This window comes from Aquarana catesbeiana, linkage group LG01 (genome assembly GCF_042186555.1).
Source record: "Aquarana catesbeiana isolate 2022-GZ linkage group LG01, ASM4218655v1, whole genome shotgun sequence".
Lineage (NCBI taxonomy): Eukaryota > Metazoa > Chordata > Amphibia > Anura > Ranidae > Aquarana > Aquarana catesbeiana.
In genome coordinates, this window is record NC_133324.1 from 474,260,451 (window position 1) to 474,287,120 (window position 26,670).

Below are 26,670 nucleotides of genomic sequence, written 5' to 3' on the forward strand. Positions count from 1 at the left end.
ACAGATTTTCAATGGGTTTAAGCCTGGACTCCGAGTAGGCCATGCAAGGACATTCATATTTTTCGCCTTCAACCACTGTGTGGTCATTTTTTGTTGTGTGCTTTGGGCCATTGTCATGTTGGAAGGTAAACCTTCTTCCCATTGACTACTTTCTGACAGGGGGCAGCAGATTTTCCTCAAGAATTTAACAGCGTTTCGCCCCATCCATTTTTCTTCTATCCTGACAAGTGCTCCAGTCCCTGCTGCAGAGAAACAACCCCATAACAGGATATTACCACCTCCATGCTTTACTGTAGGAATGGTGTTATTTGGATGGTGAACTGTGTTGGATTTCCACCAGACATATCGTTTTCTGTTGAGGCCAAAATACTTTAATTTTAGTCCCATCTGACCAGAACATCAGAATCTCCAAGGTGCGAGAAGGAGAAGGAGAAGAGGAAGGAGAAGGATGATCCTTTTTCTTACTCAAGAGTGATTTTGTTTTTTATTAATCTTACATTCTTTTCTGACATGTTGGTGTTATATCTTTCACTTGGATGGTATAAGTTGCACTCAGTAAATACAGCTGAATAAAAAAAAAAAAAAAAAAAACCACGTAGTGCTTGCACTTTTGATGCGTTTCTGCTCCGTTTTTGCTGGTTTCTCCTGCAAGACAACAGACATCTCCCAAAAACACATAAAAAATGCATTAACACGTGTGAAAAATGCACAACACGCAGAAAAAGCATCAACCGCAACCTGCATAGGTGTGAACCAGGCCTGAAGTAGATAACTATTGCTGCATTCCCTCTTGGGCATGTGTGCACCCTGTAATCTTTATCTGTAAAACAATTGTATTTATAATGCAAAAATATACAGTGGGGACGGAAAGTATTTAGACCCCCTTAAATTTTTCACTCTTTGTTATATTGCAGCCATTTGCTAAAATCATTTAAGTTAATTTTTTTTCCCTCATTAATGTACACACAGCACCCCGTATTGACAGAAAAACACAGAATTGTAGACATTTTTGCAGATTTATTAAAAAAGAAAAACTGAAATATCACATGGTCCCAAGTATTCAGACCCTTTGCTCAGTATTTAGTAGAAGCACCCTTTTGATCTAATACAGCCATGAGTCTTTTTGGGAAAGATGCAACAAGTTTTTCACACCTGGATTTGGGGATCCTCTGCCATTCCTCCTTGCAGATCCTCTCCAGTTCTGTCAGGTTGGATGGTAGACATTGGTGGACAGCCATTTTTAGGTCTCTCCAGAGATGCTCAATTGGGTTTAAGTCAGGGCTCTGGCTGGGCCATTCAAGAACAGTCATGGGAGTTGTTGTGAAGCCACTCCTTCGTTATTTTAGCTGTGTGCTTAAAGCGGGGGTCCACCTATCGTTTTTTTTTTTTTTTGTTTTTTTTTTTTAGTTCATTCACAAACTTTTCTTCTCAGCATTACATACTCACATATTGTGTGTAATACGTCCGCCTGTGTCAGATTTCGTCGGAAAGAATAACTTATATATTATTCACTGCAGGCGGTTTCCATCTTCATTGTGGGCATTTGAAGCCCACAAGCATTTATTTCCTGGATGTGGTGAATGCTGTGCTCCCAGCATTCACCACTCGTTCCCGCACATGCTCAGTGGCATCCTGGGAAGCCTGAGACTAGCTCCCAGGAGTCTGGGAGAGGCTAGAAACACGCCTACTCCCATGGGAGGAGAACCAGGAAGTGCAAAGAAGAATAGAAAAATAAAAAGGTAATTACGGCGATTTAAATTTTTTTAAACGGCATGTCAGCATCTAGGCAAGGAAGAGAATACATACAGATATTGTTCAAAATTTGTGTGGAACCCCACTTTAAGGTCATTGTCTTGTTGGAAGGTAAACCTTCGGCCCAGTCTGAGGTCCTGAGCGCTCTGGAGAAGGTTTTCATCCAGGATATCCCTGTACTTGGCCGCATTTATCTTTCCCTCGATTGCAACCAGTCATCCTGTCCCTGCAGCTGAAAAACACCCCCACAGCATGATGCTGCAACCACCATGCTTCACTGTTGGGACTGTATTGGACAGGTGATGAGCAGTGCCTGGTTTTCTCCTCACATACCGCTTAGAATTAAGGCCAAAAAGTTCTATCTTGGTCTCATCAGACCAGAGAATCTTATTTCTCACCATCTTGGAGTCCTTCAGGTGTTTTTTTAGCAAACTCCATGCGGGCTTTCATGTGTCTTGCACTGAGGAGAGGCTTCTGTCGGGCCACTCTGCCATAAAGCCCCGACTGGTGGAGGGCTGCAGTGATGGTTGACTCTACAACTTTCTCCCATCTCCCAACTGCATCTCTGGAGCTCAGCCACATTGATCTTTGGGTTCTTCTTTACCTCTCTCACCAAGACTCTTCTCCCCCGATAGCCCAGTTTGGCCAGATGGCCAGCTCTGGGAAGGGTTCTGGTCGTCCCAAACGTCTTCCATTTAAGGATTATGGAGGCCACTGTGCTCTTAGGAACCTTAAGTGCAGCAGAAATTTTTTGTAACCTTGGCCAGATCTGTGCCTTGCCACAATTCTGTCTGAGCTCTTCAGGCAGTTCCTTTGACCTCATGATTCTCATTTGCTCTGACATGCACTGTGAGCTGTAAGGTCTTATATAGACAGGTGTGTGGCTTTCCTAATCAAGTCCAATCAGTATAATCAAACACAGCTGGACTCAAATGAGTGTGTAGAACCATCTCAAGGATGATCAGAATAAATGGACAGCACCTGAGTTAAATATATGAGTGTCACAGCAAAGGGTCTGAATACTTAGGACCATGTGATATTTCAGTTTTTCTTTTTTAAGAAATCTGCAAAAACGTCAACAATTCTGTGTTTTTCTGTCAATATGGGGTGCTGTGTGTACATTAATGAGGAAAAAAAAATGAACTTAAATGATTTTAGCAAATGGCTGCAATATAACAAAGAGTGAAAAATTTAAGGGGCTCTGAATACTTTCCATCCCCACTGTATATAGAATTTTTAAAAAGTGTTAAAAAAAAAAAAAATACATAAAATAACAGTGGCCTAGGCAAAAATCTTCAAGAAGGTCCAGTGTTCAAAATCGAATATGCCATTATCATCCCAGAAAATAAATTTTCAGTTCTTTTATAAATAGGCTATGTATATTTTAGCAATCCCTTGGCTACTTGAGACTTAGGCCTCATGCACACTGGGTGTTTGCCCAGTACTTCTGAACTCAATTCTCCTGGCAGGAGAAAAGAAATGTCAAAAACAAGCCTAAAGCCTGGTACACACTATGGGTTTCCGCCAGAAAACTCTGGTCAGCGCTCTGCCTTCGGCAGAGAGCGCTGATTGGGGGAGCCGGTCAGCTGCTGGTTTTCCAGCATGCTCGTCCGCCAGAAGCCAGCCAGATGGGCTGCCATACACACGGGCCGAATGTCAGACGTTTTTTTATTGAACCGCCCGATGTTGCCCGCCATTGTGTGCAGAGCTTAAAGCTGCATTTTTGTAGACACCTTTAGACGTGTCAAGTGCTTGGGAATTTCATTGTCCATAACAATAATTTATTCTTTTGCGTGCTATATAGTTCCAGCCACCATGCGCTACAGACACGGTAAATTTCATATGTGGCGAGAGAGCAGCTTTGACAACTAATATATTGTAGAAATGTAATTTTCACACTGCAACACAGTCCGGAGCTGTGCTACAGCATGCTGCATTATATCACAGCATGCTGTAGCACAAAAAAAAAAAAAAAAAAAGAGCTGGGTGACACCATGATCGCGCACTGCACTTCCCCCTATTGCGTTGGGAACAGACACCTGTTGGAGAGGGGTAAGTGCTTCGGCAGCTGTCCATTCTTGTATGAATTCACCCTAACTAGACACAAGCCAGTTTACATCAGCCTGCCAATAGAGCCACATGGAGCTTCCGACAAAGTCTTCCTGAAGTACGGACAGGTGGACCTGTTAGGAAAAAAAAAAAAAAAAAAAAACACACTACAAAGCAGCGCTCAATGGGTTAGTCCTGAAAGTACATGGACTTTGATAAAAGCATGCAAAACATGTAGTCACGGCAACCCAGCAGCTTGCGTTCCACTGTGCATCACGGGCTTCCTGGTTCCTTGCCTCCGGCACGGGGCTGACGTCACCCAGCATGCCCGGTTCCCTTGGCTCTACCGGTCTGCACCATCTCATGGCAGCTGCTACACTTCATTGCCTCCAGCCCAGTTTCGTTTCCCCTGGCCACCACCTTTAGGCACTTTAGCGGTTGGCACAGCGTTTCCCTGCATCCCGCGGTCTAAGTCTGCTGGACGCAGGTACAGTGTGACCATGAGTCTGCAGGGAATGGACTGCTATCCTCCCCACCAGGTCTCCATCCATTTTAACATGGCTCAAGGCACCCCTTACCACGTCTGAACAGCAAGCCTTTGGATGACATTAACCCCTCTCCACTCGGATGTCACCAGTGGTATTGTTTGCTTTTAATATTAATATCTTGATCACACATCTGCATGACTGTGCATTGCAGCATTTGAAGCTTTTATAGTCTCATGCAGTTTTTGTGTATCCAGCTCACAATACAATAAACTAGTTTTTTTTTTATTCAACTCATGTTTTTACATGTACTTCCTGGACTAACCCATAGAGCGCTGCTTTGTAGTTTTTTGTTCTGTTCATCCATTTTCCAGTGGTTGGTGGCTGCACTGGGCTCAAATTCATTTAACCTTGTTAATTTATTACATCTTTACATATGACTCAGTTTTTAGCGCTCAAGGAACTTTTGGACCTGTTCGGAAAGCCTGTGTGAAGGGGACCCTGCTGCTATTTTTTTGTAAAAGAGGATACTTACCATGATACCATGAAGATCTAACCATGCTGAGGATGCTTTGGCATTCAACGTTGTTAAATGCCTTTCTAGTTGCTTCATTTTGTGGTTCCTTCTGCTGGCCCCTAGGTCACCATTGTGTCCTGCAGTGGGGTAGAACCATAGAGCACAGCAAGGAACCTGGCAGAAGACACATCCAAAAGATTGCTCTACAAAAAAAAAGCATTTTTATTTGAACAGTGGAGGGCTAGAACCCCTGGAAGTTTTTTGTTTCCATCTGTTGCAAGGTTTCCCTCCTGTCTGGTGAAACCATTGTCCTCAGAAAAGAATGTGAGGGTAAACCTCCCTAATAGAGCCCTGGAGAGCAGTAAAACCCAACAGTTTCCTACCCCCCTCTATCCAAAACCAGCAAAATGTTTTTGGCTTGACATACACTTTAAGAACGTGGAAGTAAAGGCAAAACCTAACTCTAAACCTACTCCCACCCACATTCTAAACCTAATCTATTTAAAAGTGGTTCTAAACCCACAAGGTTTTTTACCTTAAAAGTAGAAGTCCACCCTAACACTAAAATCTGTAAATTTCCTGGCATCCATGATCCAAGACTAACCTATCTAGCCCTGTAAAGAAGAAATCGCTATACATACCTTTTTTAAAGCCGCTCCAGCAGTGGATGCTGTGTGCAGAAGAGACAGCCAACATTGGCTGGGAAATGCCCAGGAAGCGACGTCACCCATAGCGTTACTATGGGACCTCCATTGTTGGCTGCCTCCTCTGCACTGCCTCCACAGAGATATAGATGGAAAATGTGCAGCGCTAAGCAAATAACGATCAATATCAAAAATAAAATTGACATACGTGAGAATTAATGTCCAAGGTGTAAACAGAAAAAAAAAAAAAAAAAAAAACACACACACAAGAAAAAAAAGGGGGGGGGGGGGGGGAAACACAGACAAGTCCTAAATGTATTCCAAAAGGGTGAAGTTCAAAACATAAATGGGTGACAGTCACAGAACTCCTGAGTGAACATCCAAAATGTGACAGAGGTAACAGATGATCCGCCACCAAAAGCACCAATCGCTTACCAGAAAGGATAGACTCATACAGGTGTACACCTGATGGGTCAAACAGGCTTTACAGGATGACCAGGGAATTCAGGCTCACTAAGTGGATACGGGCTTCAGGCAAACACTCCAAAACGATGGATAAAGCAGGTAAACCGAATGGGCAAATAAGCCCAACCATAAAGAGAAAAGAGAAGAAAAACAGGGCACATAGCGTAATTCCGTAAGGAATATTTATTGTTGTAAACATAAAAGTTGCACTTACATTTTCCAGAGTAAAAACAAGTGCTTCAACATAGACAGTAACCGGGGGATCAGCGTAACAACCCGACGTGTTTTGCCTAAATAGGCATCATCTGGGGTGCTCTTCCATGATAGTTACCGCCTTTATATAGATATATGAGCCCCCCTAATGAACAGCAGCTCTGACACCAATTGCTGACACTTCTGAGGTCACTTCCTGTTTTGGGCAAGATGGCGCCGCCGCGTGTTTCAAGCCTCATTCTGAAATGATGAAACAGAAAGTGGCCCAATATCACAAAGAAAACCGATCTGAATATACCACATAGACGAAAATATAAGCGCTGACACTAACACATAACCGCATAAGCAGCCAGGTGGAGTGACAGCAAAAATAAAAAACAATCTTAATTAGTGAACATATTGTGGGACGTACTATTCGTTCCTTTTCCGTAAGGGTAGGTGAACATATTGCCAGGATTAATTCTGGTGATATTAAACACAATTTGCCTAAGCACTATCGAAAACATCACAACCGAGACCCCAGTGGTTCCCAATTTGTCATTATTGACAAATATATCCCCCCATGGAGAGAGGGTGCTATGACCAGGGGTGTCACGTGTCTAGAAACTTACTGGATATACCAGCTACAGACTCATTCCCTTCTTGGTTTAAATATAGAGTGGAATATTAATGCTTTTATTAATCAAGGCTAACACACGTTTTGTTGGGTTGGCACACCTAGGTGCAGTTGATATTTTTCCATTTCTTTATTTTCCTATTTTTTATTTTTCTCATGTTTTATTCAGTTGATTTTATTACCCCTATTTTTATTACGTATTTGTAAAATAATTAACAATTTTTAAGGTTTTGCTCATATTTACAGTATTTTTATACGACATAATAAATATGACTGTACTGTTTATAAATTAATATGGGCCACCATTCTGCACAACAGCTCTGAGAAGTGTCAGCAATTAATGTCAGTGCTGCTGTTCATTATGGGGATGTGTATGTGTATATAATATATATTTATTAACTACCATGGAACAGCACCCCAGATGATGCCTATTTAGGCAAAATGCGTCGGAATGTTACACTGATCCCCTGATTACTGTCTATTTTGAAGCACTTGTTTTTACTCTGGAAAATGTAAGTGCAACGCTTATGTTTACAACAATAAATATTCCTTACGGAATTACGCTATGTGCCCTGTCCTTCTCCTCTTTATGGTTGGGCTTATTTGCCCATTCGGTTTACCTGCTTTATCCATCGTTTTGGAGTGTTTGCCTGAAGACCGTATCCACTTAGTGAGCCTGAATTCCCTGGTCATCCTGTAAAGCTTGTTTGACCCATCATTTGTACGCCTGTATGAGTCTATCCTTTCTGGTAAGTGACTGGTGCTTTTGGTGGCGGATCATCTATGTTACCTCTGTCACATTTTGGATGTTCACTCAGGAGTTCTGTGACTATCACCCATTTATGTTTTGAACTTCACCCTTTTGGAATACATTTGAGACTTGTCTGTGTCCCCCCCCCCCTTTTTTTTTCTGTTTACACCTTGGACATTCATTCTCACGTATGTCAATTTTATTTTTGATATTGATCATTATTTGCTTAGCGCTGCACATTTTCCATATATATTTCTGTTTATTTTACACTTTTGTGCTGGCTGCTATTGTGTAGACAGCGCGGTATATTTTGTTATTTATGTCACACTGCCTCCACAGAGAGGTCGCCGCTGACAGCTCAGCGTGGGACTGGACCAGAGCGGCTCCAGGAACGGTATGTATAGCAATTTTTTCTTTATAGGGCTACATAGGTTAGTCTTAGATCGTGGATACCTGTGGATTTACAGATTTTAGTGTTAGGGTGAACCCTGATGGGTTTTACTTATTTTTTCCCCTGCAAAGTAAAAGCATAAATGGGCTAGTATACATCGCATACTAGCCCATTATGTTGCACTTACCTGCAAACGAAGCCCGCGATGTCCCCGCTGGTGGCCGATCCATCTTCACCCCTCTTCTTTTTGGGGCTGTGGACTCTGGCTCTGTGACGGGCTGTAGTTGTGTGACATCACTCCCGCAAATGCGCGCGGGAGCCGCTGGTCAAGGCACAGGCCCTTTAGAAATGGCACGATTGTGCCCTTTCTTCAGTGCGCATGCGTCAACGTCGGCACAAGCGTATATGGTAAATATCTCCTAAACCGTGCAGGTTTAGGAGATATTTCCAGTAACTACAGGCAAGCCTTATCATAGGCTTACCTGTAGGCAGGGCTTTTTTTCTCAGAAAATAGATGCAGGAACTCACCCTCCCCAGCCAACTCTCCATCCCTAATTCTGACGTTCCACAGGGAGAGAAGTAAAGTGGCGCCAAATCCGCGTAGGCCCAAAAGGCACAGCGTACGGCATTTAGGAGCGCATAACACACAGGGCTCAGGAAAGTGTACTCTGCAGTGATGAGGTGTGTGTTTCACACAAGGCACAGAGAGGGAAAAAAAATAAAAAATAAATAAAATCGGCGGACAGCACTTACATATCTCCCCCAATGTAACCATCTATTGCTCACCTCTGTGCCCCCCATTCAAACCTCACCTTGTCCACAGCTGACCTATGCCCCCTTCCACAGCTCACCTCTTCTTCCCCCTGTCTGCAGCTAACTTCTTCTTCCCCCCCGTCCACGGCTCACCTCTTCTTTGCCTCCTGTCCACGGCTCACCTCTTCTTTGCCTCCTGTCCACGGCTCACCTCTTCTTTGCCTCCTGTCCACGGCTCACCTCTTCTTTGCCTCCTGTCCACGGCTCACCTCTTCTTTGCCTCCTGTCCACGGCTCACCTCTTCTTTGCCTCCTGTCCACGGCTCACCTCTTCTTTGCCTCCTGTCCACGGCTCACCTCTTCTTTGCCTCCTGTCCACGGCTCACCTCTTCTTTGCCTCCTGTCCACGGCTCACCTCTTCTTTGCCTCTTGTCCACGGCTCACCTCTTCTTTGCCTCCTGTCCACGGCTCACCTCTTCTTTGCCTCCTGTCCACGGCTCACCTCTTCTTTGCCTCCTGTCCACGGCTCACCTCTTCTTCCCCTTGTAGCTCACCTCTTCTTCCCTCAGTCCACAGGTCACCACTTCTTTCCCCCATTCGCTACTCACCACTTCTTCCCTCCGTCCGCAACATGCCGCTTCTTTCCCCTGTCCCTCCTCAATTATGCACCCCTGTCCACATGTCATCTTAGAACGCCCCACAACTCACCTTTGTACCCCTGTCAACAACGGACCTCTGCAGCCCCCACATCTACAGCTTACACTCCCAGCCCACAACTACAGCTTGCCTCTACCCCCCCCCTTCCACATTTCACTACTGCACCCAATCTACAGATTACCCCAATCCACAGCTTTCATCTCTTCAGCTCTCCAACTTTCACCTCTTCACCCACTGTCACCTTCAAAAAAACCTGCCAACCCCCCTTTACCATCTCTTGCCACTGTATCACCCCCCCCCTCCCCACTACTCAGCACAAACTCTCCCTCTTTCCAGCTCTAACAACTTCACCCCCACTGCGGTCCACAGCTGTCGCCTCACCTTGCAGGTGCCACTCGCCCCCCTCCCTCCCCTCCATAGTTTCCAGTGCACTCACCTCCTCTCCAGGTTTTTTCCCACACTGCATTTCCGGCCGAACACTTCACTCGGCTATGAGCTGCACAAGTCTGACAGGGAGGTAGGGCTGGCCAGGACGGGAGCCGCTGGGCGGGCCTGGAACAACAACTCCCGAAGCTCAGGAAAAGTAAAACAAAATGCAGCGGTCGCTGTCCTGACAATAGGACACAGAAGCGAGTAGTGCAAAAACCTCCTCTACCGCCTTCTGTGTTCAGTTACTGGATGGAGAGGACAGGGCTGCCAGAGGTGACAGAACGCTGTTCCGCCGCGTACCGGCAGAAAAAAAAAAGCTCTGCCTGTAGGTAAAAGTGGTGTAACTAGTTTACAACCACTTTAATGCATGCTATGCATTAGGGTGAAAAACCTTCTGTGCTGCAGGAGCCCCCCCAGCCCCCCTCAATCTTACCTGAGCCGATCCAGCAATGTTCACAAGAGCAGTGGCTCTCACCGCTGTCTCCCTCCTCATTGCGCAGACTAACAGCATCAGCAATTGGCTCCTGCCGCTGTCAATCAAATGCTGTGACTAGGGGACAGAGCCAAGTCCGAGTCACTCAGTCTGTGTCAATATTCGCAGACTGGGCAGCCCTGTAATGAGCACGCATGGGTGCATCCATTGCCAGAAAGGGGGGGGCATGGAGCGCCGGCGGGGTACCCCAGAAAAGGAGGATCAGGGCTGCTCTGTGCAAAACCAGATGTTTGTTATTTTAGTTAAAAAGAAAAAACACACCACAAAACAAATAAAGGTTTAATGCCACTTTAACCCTGTAAAGAAAAAAAGATTGCTATACTTGCCTATTCTGCAGTCACTCTGGTCCAGTCCCAGGCTGAACGGTCAGCAGCTGCTTCAGTGTGTAGGAGAAGCAGCCCAGAATGGAAGCCCCATAGTAAGTCTGTGGGTGTTGTCACTTCCCAGCCGTTATTGGCTTTCTCCTACACACAGAGGGCACCACTGGGGAAAAGACCGGCTTCAGAATAGGTAAGTACAGCAATCATTTCTTTAAAGGGTTAGATAGATTAGGCTTAAGCCTCGTACACACGGTACGATTGTTGGCCAACCGAGCATCGGATTTTTGTCAAAAGGGCAGGATCTTGTCTTGCTTGCATACTAACGGTACACAATTGTCGTGCCACAAACACAAACGTAGTGATGTTCTACGAGGAATTTTAGCTCTTGAGCGCCACCCTTTGGACCCCTTCTGCCAATTTTGTGTTTGGTGAGCATTGATTTCGAGCATGCGTGTTTTTACTTTCGACTTTTGTGTGACGGATTTGTGTACTGACCATACCAAAAATCTGATGTCAAACCGTTGTCCGCCGAAAATTTACTAGCCTGTCATCCAACATTTGTTGGCGTAAAATTGGACAACAATTGTCAAAAGGAGCGTACTAACGGTAAGATTTTAGGACAACAGTCTGTCAACAAATCCCCTGCCAACAATCGTACCGTGTGTACGAGGCTTTAGAATGTGGGTGGGAATAGGTTTAGGGTTTTCGCCTTTACTTCCACTAGGGTTTTACCTTTACTTCCACTTTAAAAAAAAAAAAAAAAAAATAGTGTAGTGTTACTTCACATACCTATAAAATCCACTTATGTTGTAACTTTTTACTTCTACACACAGACCAAAACCCTGTGTCACAATTAAGTAATATGCAAGAACGTCTCTCTGCGAGCTTCTTAACTTCCTCAAATTCTGCACCTACCATCATAAACGGTGTACACTTCCATCTTCCTCCATCTTTTATTTATGACCCACATACCTGCCATTTTTTTGCATGTGGGATGGTTTCTTAATGCACATTTCACAAAATGTATTAAAATTGTGATACATAGTTTTGGTCTGTGTATATAAGTAAAAAGTCACCACACAAGTGGATTTTATAGGCATATTAAGTAGTGCTTCACTATTTATGTTTTTTCATTTCTTTTACGTTCACACAAGGGTGATGGTGTGGGCAACTACTATTGTTTTTTAGATAGCTTTTGTTCACGTCATAGCAGTGCAAAGGTCCATTTTTGTTATACATGTTAAGCAACTATGTGCTGGTGTGTGATTTGTAGAGGGGGTGCGATGCGATTTTTCCTCCATTTAAACTATATTGAAATGCTACAAAATGATAATACATTCAACTCTCTGTACCACGATGTGATGACATGCGGTAAGGTGTGTTGCACTGTCTACAAGTGCAGACCTACTGCATTTTTATGCGACACACTTCAACACAGCATTATGGTGTGGACAGGATATCTAGAAAACAATGGTATTCTTTGCACTTTTGCTTTAATCTATGCAGATTGGTGCAGCTCAACCGATACTGTAACCCATCATTAAGAACGGTTCTTGCCAGGGGTCATAGGGGGTTATTAACGAAAGGCAAATCCACTTTGCACTACAAGTGCAGTCACTGTAGATCTGAGGGGGACATGCAAGGAAAACAAAAAACAGCATTTTAGCTTGCATATGATTGGATGATAAAATCAGCAGAGCTTCCCCTCATTTCAGATCTACAGCGACGGCACTTGTAGTGCAAAGTGGATTTGCCTTTTGTAAATAACCCCCATAGTGTCTCATATACAGATGCATTTTTTTTTTTTTTAAATATGCGATTCATCAGCAGGTTACATGTGTACCTTTACATTCACAGTGAAAAATACTGCTGGTTTTGTACAGATACAAGAACTTTTACATACACATTTCTGAGAAGTATAACTGTTAAAGACAGACGTTTCTGGGTGCTACAAATCTTACAAAGTAATAGGACAGAACTATAATGCTAAAATAGTGTACTGCAGCCACAGCTAATCGCAGGCAGTAAATGTTAGGTGTTCTGTGTACTCACAGCAGAGAGGCTGAGCCTGCCAAGCTTCATTAGACTGGTGGTTACTCTCATGGTGATATGATCCAGTCCCCTCTCCCAGCCTGCCTGGTCAGATAGTGTTTCCTAGTTCAGGGTCACGCAGCTGAATCCCTCCTCCATTGCATGCACTATATCCTCCCCTCTGCTGCGCACACCCACACAAACTGCTCTCTCACTGGTTCTGCCTTACAATTCCCTTTGCAACAGCAAACACGTCCATTTTTCTGTACCTTATTTCCATATTACTTTGATCTGGGGAGTAACAAATCATTTCCTTTTTCTACTGTTTTCTCAAACTGCCACATTTTAGCACTGTAAAGCGTATATACTTTTTGACTATTCAGTTTTTTGTTTGTTTTTTTGTTTTTTTACATATCAGTGAAAGAAATTTTATTTGAACTAATTTTCTTAAAGCGGTAGTTAACCGCATCCAAAAAAAATAAATAAATCGTGGCCCGGGCAGTTTAAGTCATACTGGGGGTTATCTACGAAAGGCAAATCCACTTTGCACTACAAGTGCACTTTCAAGTGTAGTCGCTGTAGATCTGAGGGGGACATGCAAGGAAAATAAAAAACAGCATTTTAGCTTGCATATGATTGGATGATAAAATGAGCAGAGCTTCCCCTCGTTTCAGATCTTCCCCTCAGATCTACAGCGACTGCACGTCCAAGTGCACTTTCAGTGCACTTGTAGTGCAAAGTGGATTTGCCTTTGTTAACCACTTTAAGACCAGCCTCGTTTTGGATTTTAGGTGTTTACATGTTTAAAACAGGTTTTTCTGCTAGAAAATTACTTAGAACCCCCAAACATTATATATGGTTTTTCTTCTAACACCCTAGAGAATACAATGGCGGTCATTGCAATACTTTTTTTTGCACTGTATTTGCGCAGCGGTCTTATAAGCGCACTTTTTTTGGAAAAAATTCACTTTTTTGAATAAAAAAATAAAACAACAGTAAAGTTATCCCAATTTTTTTTTATATTGTGAAATATAATGTTACGCCAAGTAAATTGATACCCAACATGTCATGCTTGAAAATTGCGCCCGCTCGTGGAATAGCGTCAAACGTTTACCCTCAAAAATCTCCATAGGCGACGTTTAAAAAATTCTACAGGTGGCATATTTTGCGCTACAGAGGAGGTCTAGGGCTAGAAGTATTGCTCTCACTCTACCGGTCGCGGCAATACCTCACATGTGTGGTTTGACCACCGTTTTCATATGCGGGCGCTACTCGCGTATGCGTTCGCTTCTGCGCGCGAGCTCGTCGGGACAGGGGGGTTTTAAAAATTTTTTTTTTTATTTTTATTATTTATTTTACAATATTTTATTTATTTTTGCACTGTTTAAAAAAAAAAAAAAAATTGTGTCACTTTTATTTCTATTACAAGGAATGTAAACATCCCTTGTAATAGAAAAAAGCATGGCAGGACCTCTTAAATATGAGATCTGGGGTCAAAAAGACCTCAGATCTCATATTTACACTAAAATGCAATAAAAAAAAAAAAAAAAAAAAAAAAGTCATTTAGAAAAATGACATTTGAAAAAATATGCCTTTAAGAGGCGTGGACGAAAGTGACGTTTTGACGTCGCTTCCGCCCAGCAGTGTCATGGAGACGAGTGAGCGCCATCTTGGCCTCACTCGTCTCCAGACACACAACGGCACAGGACGCGATCGCCTCCGCCGCTACCGACGGCTCTGGTAAGCGGCGGAGGGCACCGGATTGCGGCGGGAGGGGGGGGCCCCTCTCCCGCCACCGATAAAAGTGATCTCGCGGCGAATCCGCCGCAGGGACCACTTTTATCTGAAAGCCGGCCGCCACACGAAAACGGGGATACCGGGGTTATGGCAGCTAGCTGCTGCCATAACAACGATATACCCCTTCAAACTTAGGACGTACATCGTCGTGCGGCGGTCGGGAAGTGGTTAATTACCCCCACGGTGTTAGTATGCATTGCATACTAGCACAATATGACAGACTTACCTGAAAATGAAGCCCTGTCACTGCTGAAGGTGCTTCCATCTTCACCTGGTGTACTTTCCGGGTTTGTGGGCTTCGGCGATATGAATGGGCGAGCCGGCGACGCTGTTTACGGCACAGCTCTGAAGGAACAGCACGGGTATGCCTTACCTTTAGGAGATTTTTACCGTACGGTGCACGTTTAGGAGATATTTACCATACCTATAGGTAAGCCTTATTATAGGCTTAACTATAGGTAAAAATCATACATGGGAGCAACGCTGTATCCTGGCCTAGGCCGACAAGGCCCAGGCCTAGGGCAGCACTTTGCAGGGGGGCAGCACAGAAAGAGTCCCCACCGGCTTGCACTGTTAGTGTAGCACCAGTCTTATGGGGCGAACTGGGCTGAAAGGCAAATTAGTCTAGCTCCCCCATAAAGCGGCCTCACTGCTTCCGGTATGCGGGCGGCCGGCATTCCGCAACTGTGGGGGGGGGAGGGGTTGCCGCTTCTAATTTTGACTGTCCTATCATCCTGGACCACAAACCTTCCTCACTGTGCTATGTTTTCTGCTGCACCATTGGCATGGTTATATCTTCTTAGTCCTCTCCATGAAATTATCAGAAATTTGTGCTTAAAGTAGAACTATAGGCAACACTTTTTTTTTTTTCATTTCGGATAGAATAAGGGAGGGTGATAGCCCCTCTCAGTTTATTTTTTACCATCCCTGTCCCATTGCAGAGATTTCCCTTCACTTCCTGCTCCATAGCCAAATAGGAAGTGAGAGGAAATCTATGCCAATTAAGGGAATGCATTGCCTCCCCCCCCCAGGCCCTCAGAACTAGTGTCCCCACTCGAAAATGTCAGGGCAGGTCTTAAACAGCAAGGGGTGTGGCCTTGACAGGAAGGGATGGGTCGTATTTAAATTAGGGGGTGCATGAGTTTAGTCAGGCCTAGGGCAGCACAAAACCTCAATACACTACTGCATGGGAGTTTACTCCCACTTTACAGGGTAAGTTCACCTTTTCAAATGAAAAAGGTGAACTAACACCAATTTTTCTGTCCACCCCTACAGACCCAATTGCACATAGAGGCTATAGTGACCCCTGCTGCAAGTGTAGCAGTCACACTGTAAGGCCTCATGCACACTTGAGCTCAAAAACGCCTGTTTTACAGGCATATGACGTTAATTTTTTATGCTTTCGGCAGAAACAATCGCCAAAACGTGCCTAAAAGCGTTTAGTGCTTGAGCGTTCTTTAATTTTAGTGGTCAGAATAAATGAATATTCTGGCCAGTGAAATAAACACTCAAGCGCTTGATGTGCCTAAATGCGTTTGCAAAAATGAGTACCCATCAAATTGCTAACAATGGCAAACGTCCATTGTCATCACTACACTGACCACTGACCAGTGTCAGAAAATCTTTGGATGTTCTAAATGTTCACGTGGTTGTGCTGACCAATGGGCACTGGCTATTGCGAGCATTATGATGGATACTGACTCCGGGGCAACACTGGCAGCATGGGACATCAGGACCGCAATGTGTAGCAGAGTTCAGGGAAACACCCAGGATAGTTGGAGTTAGTTTAGCTTTTTTATTTTCTGTAAAAACCTTTTGCCAACCACATAACACAAGCAAGGAGGGTGGGCCTTAACTCCCGCACGCCACACAAATGCGTCCAAAGATACTCTTGTAACACATTGCTGTGACCCCTTTCCATTGCATACTCTGGGCTACAGCAAAATGGACACCAAGGGGTTGATTTACTAAAACTGAAGAGTGCAAAATCTGGTGCAGCTGCACATGGTAGCCAATCAGCTTCTAACTTCAGCTTGTTCAATAAGACCCCATTCACACAGGGACGACTTGTCAGGCGACCTAGTCGCCTAACAAGTCGCCTCCCGTTCTGTACTATGGAGCCGTTCTAAGGGGAGCGACGCAAGTCGCTCCGACTTAGAAAAAGGTTCCTGTACGACTTCGGGGGCGACTTGGGGCGACTTGCATAGACTTCTATGCAGAAGTCGTTTTGCAAGTCGCCCGGGCATTCGTTTGCAGGTCGCCTCGCTGAGGCGACCTGCAAGTCGTGTTGCCCCTGTGTGAATGGGGTCTTAAGCTTTGACAATTAAGCTGACTAAGAGCTGCACCAGAGTTTGCACTCTTCAGTTTTAGTAAATCAACCGCCAAGCCTCCTTCTTTGAGGACAGCTAAAGAGATTATTACTTTAGTTGTCCTCAAAGAAGACGGCTGAGTGATAATTTTGTTGTCGCTTATGTCCTGCAAAAAAGCCAGGATGTAGAAATGGAAACATTGTTAGTATTTCAGCCAGGCTTCATGGATGACAGAAATGACCTACAGGTATGGCATTTGCAGTAAACAATATTTTTACAAACAACACAGCGTGCTTTAAACTACTGGGGCTGCTTGTCTGCATGGGCAAATTTATATAAAGGTGAACCTAGCCTTTATTAAGAGTTCTTCTTAAAATGCTGGTTGCCTGGCTGTAATGCTGATCCAGCAGCATCAGTATTTTCTAAGTCCCTAACATGGACTAGTATACAGACTTCTAACTTCACTCTCTGATCTTATCTGCTGCATGTGTATCTTTTTTTACTCAAATGGTTGGGTCATTCTGGCTCTACAGTCCACCACTTTGTTTAGCTATGGGGTGTAAATGACCCAGCCCACAGCTCAGTGGAGTAATAAAAGAGTGGTGGTTTGGAGTTTGGGTAAAAATCAGTTCAGAGGTTGCCAAAGTTCATCCGTAAAGAATATGTAAACCCAATGTTTCTTAAAGCGGAGTTCCACCCAAAAATGGAACTTCTGCTTTAAGGGAAGGTGACCCCTTGGCATGTCATTTTTTTTGGGGGGGGGGGGCAGAAAGCCTCTTTTGAGAGGGTTCCAGCTCCCACTTCCTCCCGTGGCACCGTGGCGCTGGAAGGGAGATCACCTCTCCCCCTCCCTCTCGGCAATCATCTGGAACATTTCACAGGTCCCAGATGATTGCCCAGCCAGCCACAGCATGCAGCGAGGCTTGCGCATGCGCAGTGCGTGCCCGACTGTGAAGCCACAGCTGGCCACCCACAGTGACAATGCCGGCGCCGCAGAGAGGAGGGGGAAACGAGCGGGGATTCATTCCCCCGCATCGCTGGACCCTGGGACAGGTAAGTGTCCGATTATTAAAAGTCAGCAGCTGCAGTATTTGTAAATGCTGATTTTTTTTTTTTTTTAATTGGAACTCCGCTTTAATCCTGATATGTACCTGCTGTACCATATATTTGTATGCAAAATATCCCGTTCTCATTGTATTGCTTCCTTTTCTTGAAATCCCTGGTTTTCCTGCTAATCCTTCTGCTTTCCTATTAAAAACTGACCACCCTAAGCAGAAGAACACATCATGGTCAGTTCTCTAGCTGTGCAGGAAACTCAGTGTGCTCTCCTCCAATGATCAGACTTTTCCTGACATGCCCCCGCCCTGCACAGCTTTTCACTGGGAAGTTCAGTGAACTGCTGTTTCTCCTCCCCCAGCTCTTATGCAGCCGAGAACAGACGGCATGTAATTACTTTAACCACTTGCTTACTGGGCACTTAAACCCCCTTCCTGCCCAGGCCAATTTTCAGCTTTCAGTGCTGTCACGCTTTGAATGACAACTGCGCGTTCATGCAACTCTGTACCCAAATTAAATTTTTATCATTTTTTTCACAGAAATAGAGCTTTCTTTTGGTGGTATTTAATCACTGCTGGGTTTTTTATTTTTTGCTAAAGAAATGAAAAAATTTTGAAAAAACAAAACAGTTTTATAGTTTGTCATAAAATTTTGCAAACAGGTAATTTTTCGCCTTTATTGATGTGCGCTGATGAGGCTGCACTGATGGGCACTTATAGGCTGCACTGATGGGCACTGATGGACACTGATGGACACTGATAGGTGGCACTGGTGGTCACTGATATGTGGCACTGATGGGTGACACTGATGGGTGACACTGATGGGTGGCACTGATGGGCGGCACTGAAGAGCATTGATGGGTGGCACTGAAGGGCACTAATAGGTGGCACTGATGGGCACTACTAGGTGACACTGATAGGTGGCACTGATGATGAGGCACTGATGGGCACTGATTGACAGCACTGATGGGCATTGATAGGTTGCACGGGTGGGCATTGATAGGTAGCACAGATGGGCACTGGTAGGTGGCACTGATTGGCCGCATTGCTATGCACTGGCAGGTGGCACTGGTGGGCACAGATACTCAGGTGATGTCTCACCCTCTTCGGGACCGCTGTCCCTCTGACACAAGCCGGTGATCGGCTTTTTTTTCTGCTCACGCTGTTAGCGCAAGCAGAAAAAAAAAGCCGACTACCAAACTTTTGTTTACATCATGTGATCAGCTGTCATTGTCTGACAGCTGATCACGTGGTAAGGGACCGGGATTGGCCCCTTAGTCCGATCTGTGATCAGCCAAGTCTCATTGACTCGGTGATCAGAGAGCGCGCCTCGCGTGGGGATGTGCAGGGGGTGTGCAGGCAGCTCATGCACAGGAGGATGCCTATTGACGGCCTCCCGGTAATTAAGGTCCGTGCTGTAGCCATCATTCGGCTATAGCGTGGGTGTGAATCGTTTAAGAAAAGAGGAAAAAGGTATTTGTAATGTTTTCTTTTTATATGTATACATAAATGTTTTGCCTTTCATTCCTATTTTAAACTGAATGGGTTGTTTTAAATGTGAGGGTTTGCAATAACTTTAATTGTGATTTCAATGGCTCTTGTTTGAGGCCAGTGATTCCCTTTTTTGTCATATTATGCTACCTTTTATCATCTTCATGAAGACAATCAGAAAAATTCCATGGCAAATTCTGGAGCAATAACATGCATACACATAAAGACAGTAATCTATTGTTCAGTACATTTATCTAAAGGGCCCTGTTAGTAATTTTTAATTTAACAGTGAGAGGTCTCTTTTCTATAGAGATGGTTGCTATAGTGATTAGTCAGGATAATTTTTATGCCAATAAATCATATTAATAGAATTCAATAAATAAAGCTCTGTCTTGAATTTAGAAATAATTGCTGGCAGATACAAAGGGCATTGTACTTTATCTATTCTTTGATATGGGATGGTCTGTGTTCTCACTCTAGGTCTTGACGTTAAATGCACTGCATTTCTAGTTATATACATTAATGTGATATATAACGGTACAAATGTATTTATGGTTTTTTGTGCTGTGAACATGGATTTTGTGTGGAGGTTGGATGTTAATGTTCATGAAAAATATGATTCAAAAAATCATGATCCAAAAAAAATAAATAATGTTAACATGTGAATCTTGCATTCTGATTTTTTTTCTCAAAACAACCTTTTCATGGCTAACCATGTGAAAACAATGCAGGTAGCCTCATGTGTTTGCATTGGGTAAAAATTATTTATGGGGGGGGGGGGGGTGTATGAAATCCTGTTTTAAACTAGTGAAACCCAAACTTAGCAGCAAATCCCATTGAAGTCCAAGGTGGGGGTATGGGGGGGGGGGTAATCTTGATACGAAATGCTGCCATTTCCAAGGCTAATAGACACGCTATTGTCAAAAAAGAGCATGGGGAGTTGGGCAATTCCATTTCAATTAAAGGTTTAGTCTGTAGCATCAGCAGCAGCAGTTCTGTAGTCATTGGTAGTCTAAGACTGGTTAATTTTAATGATAGTTAACTAGTCCACACTGTCAGGTGATAGGCAGATTCTCCTCTCCATAAGAAAAGCTCTTTCAGTGCTGTTGGTCCTCTTGGACAGCAAGTCAGAAGCTCCAGCACATATTTTGCAAGCTCCTGCCAGTGGTCCAGCTTGGACACCCTATAGTCCATGGGGTCCTTCTGAGAGTGTCTGCATTAGTCTTGGATCTGATGTATTTAGCAATTGTAAGGTTCATGCACTGCCTGCAGCTGAGCTTGACCACTGTGGTTTAAAAAAAACTCAGGCAGCCACAGCCACCACTGCGCTGATCAAAGTGGCTCTTACCCAGCACCTCCTTAAAGTGCCACATTTTTTGCTCCTTTGGAAATGGTGTAAATGACTGGCAATTTTACCTTTGTATCTGGGATTTAATAGGCTAACCACCTAATAGAAGTCCTTGTCTTTGATGACCTGAATCCCATTTTTGAGCAGTTATTTAACCATAAAAAACCCTATTCATCACAACTGAGGAAACCATTGTCCCCAACAATCTCACCTCACCCATACCAACTGCTGGGGTTTGAGGTGGGTGAAATGTCCCCTTGAAGCTGGCCTTTTTTCTTACTCCTCCTCACCACCAAACCCCAACCCTCCTCCTCGTTGTATTCCTCCTTAGCCAAGGATAACAAGAATTAAGGCATTAGGCTAAGAATCCTACTGGCCCTGAGGCAGAAGCAAGTCCTCCTCTTCCTTCTGAGCTGTACCTTCAATGTCTGGTCTAAAACAGACCATGGAGTTTTTCCTCCAGAAGGAACATGAGAGGGATTATATCACAAATACCAGCTGTATCACAGTCTACCATTATTGTCACTTTTATTGTCCTTGTGCAGCCCTGACAGCATTGCCAACATTAACTTCAAGCATGTGGGGGGTGTCACAGATGAGGTGGTTTTCAGGCAGCTGATGTTAGCACTGCAATTCTTACAGGAGAACACTGGCTGGGTATGACCATCTAAAGTGACCACAATCCCTTCTGACCTGACAAACGAATTGTGGAAGCTGGGGTACTTCATGACGAACCTCTATACCACGAGATTGAAGACATGATACAGGCTAACTGTGTTTTTTTTCCAAGGTGAACGGAGGGCAGCAAGTTAGTGGCATTGTCATACATGACCTTACCTAGCTGAAGATGGCATGGGATCAGCTAACTTTGTCCCAGAGTGGCTCCTGTTACTCAGGCATACAAGTTGCAACACAGCATGGCAGCATTTAGCCTGATATGTTGCATATGTTCTGGGGTGCTTTTGCAGGGGGTCTATTTGTTTTAAGGAGTAAGGGGATGAGTCCAGTTAGGAGGAGGGGCTACAGGTAACTGTGCTGTCACCATAGGGCAAGGCTCGTAGTGGCCCCACCAACTCCAGCTGTGAGCTCCATCCTGAATCCTTCCCAGACACCACAAGATTGACCAACAGTGTTGTGAAAGGATGTGTAGCATCCTTCACATACTTACTGGTTAAGGGTTCCAAGGGTTCCAAATGCAACTGTAGCTGTACCCTTGTGAGGGCTGCTGAGTATAGTAGTTCACCTCTCACCCTGCCCAGCCAGGCACACACTTTTATACTCCTCAGAGACAATAAAGCAGTCCTTGCATTTTGTTTTTGTTTGTTTATTTTATTGAGGGGTAGTAAACTTGGATAGGGATGGGGACTTATGGGATGCCCAAGTGATCAAAAAATTGAAATTTGGGACTATATATACATCCAGTATATACATCACTCCATTTCTCTTCCTGTACATCACTTCCTCTCTTCTGAGTATAATGCCATACTCCTCCTGCACATCACTTCCTCTCTTCTGAGTATCACTCCATACTCCTCCTGTACATCGCTTCCTCTCTTCTGCTCTCCAGACTAGCTAGCACTTATTTGGTAGGCCTGACACTGGCTCAGCCAGACCCAGTGTAGATGTCCTTTGCAGGCAGGGGCCGCGGCCTCCTTTTTAGTGTAGCAACAAAAATAAGGTAGTTCTTCAATGCTAGCTGTCCACGTGGCTACTGAGCCCAGTACCACATCTTCAGGAACTGCCAACCCTCCTGGCTGCAGCTGCCTCTCTCCACTGCCCATGTTTCCACAGTTCTCTCACCTGGTTCTGCACCCATCTCAGACTGCAATCTCCCAGTCCTTTCAGGCGTGCCTCCCCAGTCCTCTCTTCTGGTTCTACACCCATCTCAGACTGCTCTCTATCAGTCCTCTCAGGCATGTCTCCCCAGTGCTCTCAACTGTGCTTCACTCACCAGCGCTCCTGGCTGCGACCTGCTTTTGATAATGTTGCATCTCTATGGCGAAACGCATCAAGCTGACACTCTCAAACATAATTTCCAGCCAGGAGAGTGGAATGCATGCAATATGCTGCATGGATACCACGTATCCATACCAGTAAGGCCGATGGTTTTTAGTGATGTCGGTTCTGTCAATAGACAGTTTTAATACTTTTAAATATATTGTAAGTTGCTTTTTTACAATAAACCTGAGGATATTACTCTATGAGAAGCTTTCTTTCCTATACATCACATGCCTCACACCATTTATACCGGGAGCTTTGGAGCCATAATTGAAGGATATCCACCACACAGGAGTTAGTGGAGGACATCAGAGGACACCGCATGGGGTTTGGTCCCCAGCAAATGACCTAAAGGCACAGAAGACTCTTTTGCTATAAGGCAAAGGAGACCAACACATCTGGTGAGTTTGGATTTTTACACCACCCCAGCAGGTGGATGTATTGACATCGTTGAACACACGGAGCACTGCAGCACCCTTTTTTGCTCCCTTTTTTTGCACAAATAATAAGGACTAATAAGTCCATAAGGACTTCATTGCACTTATATCACTTTATGCACTTTAATTACTGTCACTTTATATCCATTGATGTAATACATATTATTTATTCATGCACTTTATTCATTGTAATTTTATATACAACAATGTATCATTAATTGTATTTTGGTTTACACAAGTATGCACTTATGCAAGTAATGTAAATTCACTGTGACATTTATCCATCCAAGGTTATAGACACATATAGGAGTTTAATACGTGTATAGCCTAAGAGCCGGTTCACACTAGAAGTGGCACGACTTGCAGGTCGCCTCACCGAGGCGACCTGCACACGACTGCCACGGCGACTTGCAAGACGACTTCTGTATAGAAGTCTATGCAGGTCGCCTCCAAAGTAGTACAGGAACCTTTCTTCTAAATCGGAGCGACTTGCGTTGCTCCGATTAGAACGGTTCCATTGTAAAGAACGGGAGGCGACTTGTCAGGCGGCTAGGTCGCCTGACAAGTCGCCCCCGTGTGAACCGGCTCTGTAGAGGAGTTAGTATAAAGGAGGAGCAGGTGCTGTCTATTTACCACTTAAGTTTACCTTGCCCCATTAGTGGGGATAATATTGGACAGCAGCAGCCCAACCATATTGTTATACAGTACCAAGGCGCGAGTGTGTTCCTATATCACTATATCACTTTCTGCCAGTAGGGGGTTAGTATCCCACTGTCAGAAAGAAATTAGCAAAAAGAAACATCAAGCACATCTGTATCACTTTTGCTGTATCAGGTTCTGTCAACAGGGGTTTACAATCCTGCTGAAAGAAAAGCAAACAAAGGAAAAGTGAATAGTTCTCTTTTGGAGTGCCTGGTGGGAGGGGCCTCTCCCCGAATCAGGCTCCTGTATGAGTAGGATAGAGAATCAGACCTCACCCAACGTTCATTGATAGGGAAGTCCTTCCTTCAGGCACAATCCGGGGTGGCAGGCTGGTCTGATCCTGTTAAAGTCAGGGAGAAGCACATTCTGCAGCTCTCCGGCAGTCTATGTGCCTACTTCTATGGTGGCTGTACATCTCATCAGTCCTCCTCATGCATAGGATTGCGGGTTTGGCAGTCACCTCATGCCGCCCCCTTCCTCCCTGATGGAAACAGAGTGACTCCTCGTAGGCCGTCCCGCCTTCACAACAATCACTCTGTCTCTGTATATAGCTCTCCCCAGCCTCCATTTCTTCCGAATAACCTTCCGAATAACCTTAAAGCGGGCCCAGGTCTCCTCACATTCTGGCATCTGCAAAGGCTTGGGGATGTGTAGATACTCCCACACTAGGTCATCCTCCCACTCTTCCCTAGAGTTCTCTAAAATGTCCATAGTGTCAGGAGGGACATAAGGGTAATCCAGACCCCACTACAGAGCAACTCTGCGATGAACTTCCCGCTGGAATCGAGAAAACCTGGGCAGTTCTCTGGGCTTCCCTTTCCCGGGCAGGACACAAGCTTCAGGGGACCTCTTAACCCATTTTACTGTATCCAGCTACTCTGGTCTGGTTGGTGGACAGTCTGTTATAAAAGAGTTGTCGACGGCTGGTGGGGGTTCCTGCAGCTTCCTCGGCTCCCTCAGCTTCCTTGGCACAAGCAAGAGTCTCACAAACGCACATAAACCTCAGCATACTGAAAATAGACAAAGATCTAACACTTGGTTTGCCTTAAAGAAGAACATGATTAAAATAATCAGGGACTGCTTAGTAACAAGCAACTGTTGAGACAAAAAAAACAAAATATGGTGAGAAGTATGAAATGTAGAATAATTTGTATATGGTGCAGAATTATTTAAGACAGAGTGCAGGGGTCAGGGGTGTACAATGCACACACTGCAAGGGTCAGGAGTAAATAATGCATAGAGTGCTGCAGTCAGTATTGGGTTTAGGAACACATAACGCAGAATGCAGGGGTCAGGGGCATGTAATGCAAGGATTCAGAGTGTGCAATGCACAAAGTTCAAGGTTTAGGAATATGTAACGCATAGTCACAGTATGTGTGTCTTGTTTTTCTAAACCTGGCAATGACTGCAGCACTTGCTCCTGGCACCGTGACGGCGTGAAATGTTCCTGACCCTTGTATTCTTTGCATTACACACCCTGAACCATGCACTCTGTGCATTACATACCCCTGACCCCTGCACTCTATGTTATGTATTCCTAAAACCGACACTAACTGCAGCACTCTTTGTGTTATGTACTTCTGACCCTTGCGCAATGTGCAATGCACACCCATGATCCCTGCACTGTGTGCAGTGTGAACCCCTGACCCCTGCACTCTGCCTTACAGACTCCTGCACCTTATACACTATATTGCACATAGAGTGACATATATAGCCTGGATCTACGGGACATCCTTAGATAGCTCTGTGGAATCTGGGATGGTTGAGAGGTATGTTTCAACTGTAGTACCATCAAAGAAAATTACTTTTATATAACATTTTAGTGCAGAGAAAGCTTGTAGTTGGCATTTCTCAGCCATATTTAACCACTTGCTGACCGCCCTATAGCAGTTTTACTGCTACAGGGAGGCAGCTGTGGGCTGGATCACAACGTATACATACATGATTTGGCACTTCCGCCTGCAGGGGGCATGCACACGCCGCCAGTGTGCTACTCCTGCTGTGAATATTCACAGCAGAAGCTGATCTGTGGGTGCCGGGCACTTGATGTCCTCTGGCACCTGTTGATCGTCATTAAAGAACACATGTAAACAAGGCAGATTACCATTCTGACAGGGGAAAAGGATGGATTCTGTGTTCCTGCAAAGCAGGGACTAGAATACATTTCTTCCCCTAGTAAAAACAGCACACAGTGTTCATCACATGGCTAAGCACACATTTAACCCTTTGATCGCCATAGATATTTAACCCCTTCCCAGCCAGTGTCATTAGTACAGCGTCAGTTCAAATTTTTGGTACTGATCACTATATTAGTGTCACTGATTCTCATCACCACCATTACTAGAATAAAAAAAAAATTAAAAAAAAATTCCAGTATATATCCCATAGTTTGTAGACGCTATAACATTCGCATAAACCAATCAATATATGCTTATTAGGGTTTAAAAAAAAAAAACATGTAGCAGAATATATATTGGCCTAAATTTATAAAGATATATTTTTATTTTTATTTTATTTTTATTGGATATCTTTTGTAGCAGAAAGCAAAAAATATATTTTTTTTTTTCAAAATTTATAGTTATTGTTTTGTTTATAGCACAAAAAAAAAAAATGCAGTGGTGATCAAATACCACCAAATACCACCAAAAGAAAGCTCTATTGGTGGGAAAACAATTACATAAATTGTATTTGGGTAAAGTGTTGCATGACTGCGCAATTGTCAGTTAAAATAGCGCTGTGCCGTATTGCAAAAAGTGGCCTGGTCATGAAGGGGATAAATCTTCCAGCGGTCAAGTGGTCCATTCAGCTACTTGTAAAACTTGTCTTTGAGGAACAAAATTGAACTGTTTAACCACTTGCTTACTGGGCACTTAAACCCCCCTCCTGCCCAGACCAATTTTCAGCTTTCAGTGCTCTCACACTTTGAATGACAATTACTCAGTCATGCAACACTGTATAATATAAGGCT

General features: G+C 44.3%; 1 protein-coding gene across 2 annotated transcripts in view; it reads right to left on the reverse strand.

Annotated features, from left to right (window-relative positions):
- Positions 1-12,743, reverse strand: part of LOC141102331 (uncharacterized) — a 29,253-nt gene extending 16,510 nt beyond the window's left edge. The window contains exons 1-2 of one of the 2 annotated variants that reach the window (XM_073591298.1): positions 12,587-12,680; positions 9,729-9,844 (exon numbers count right to left, since the gene is read on the reverse strand). In XM_073591298.1, coding sequence (XP_073447399.1) covers positions 9,729-9,758 — 30 coding nt within the window. In that variant the 5' untranslated portion in view covers positions 9,759-9,844; positions 12,587-12,680. Of the gene's footprint in view, positions 1-9,728; positions 9,845-12,586 lie in introns of both variants that reach the window. The other variant, XM_073591291.1, reaches the window with a different exon arrangement.
- Between the last annotated feature and the right edge of the window lie 13,927 nt (positions 12,744-26,670).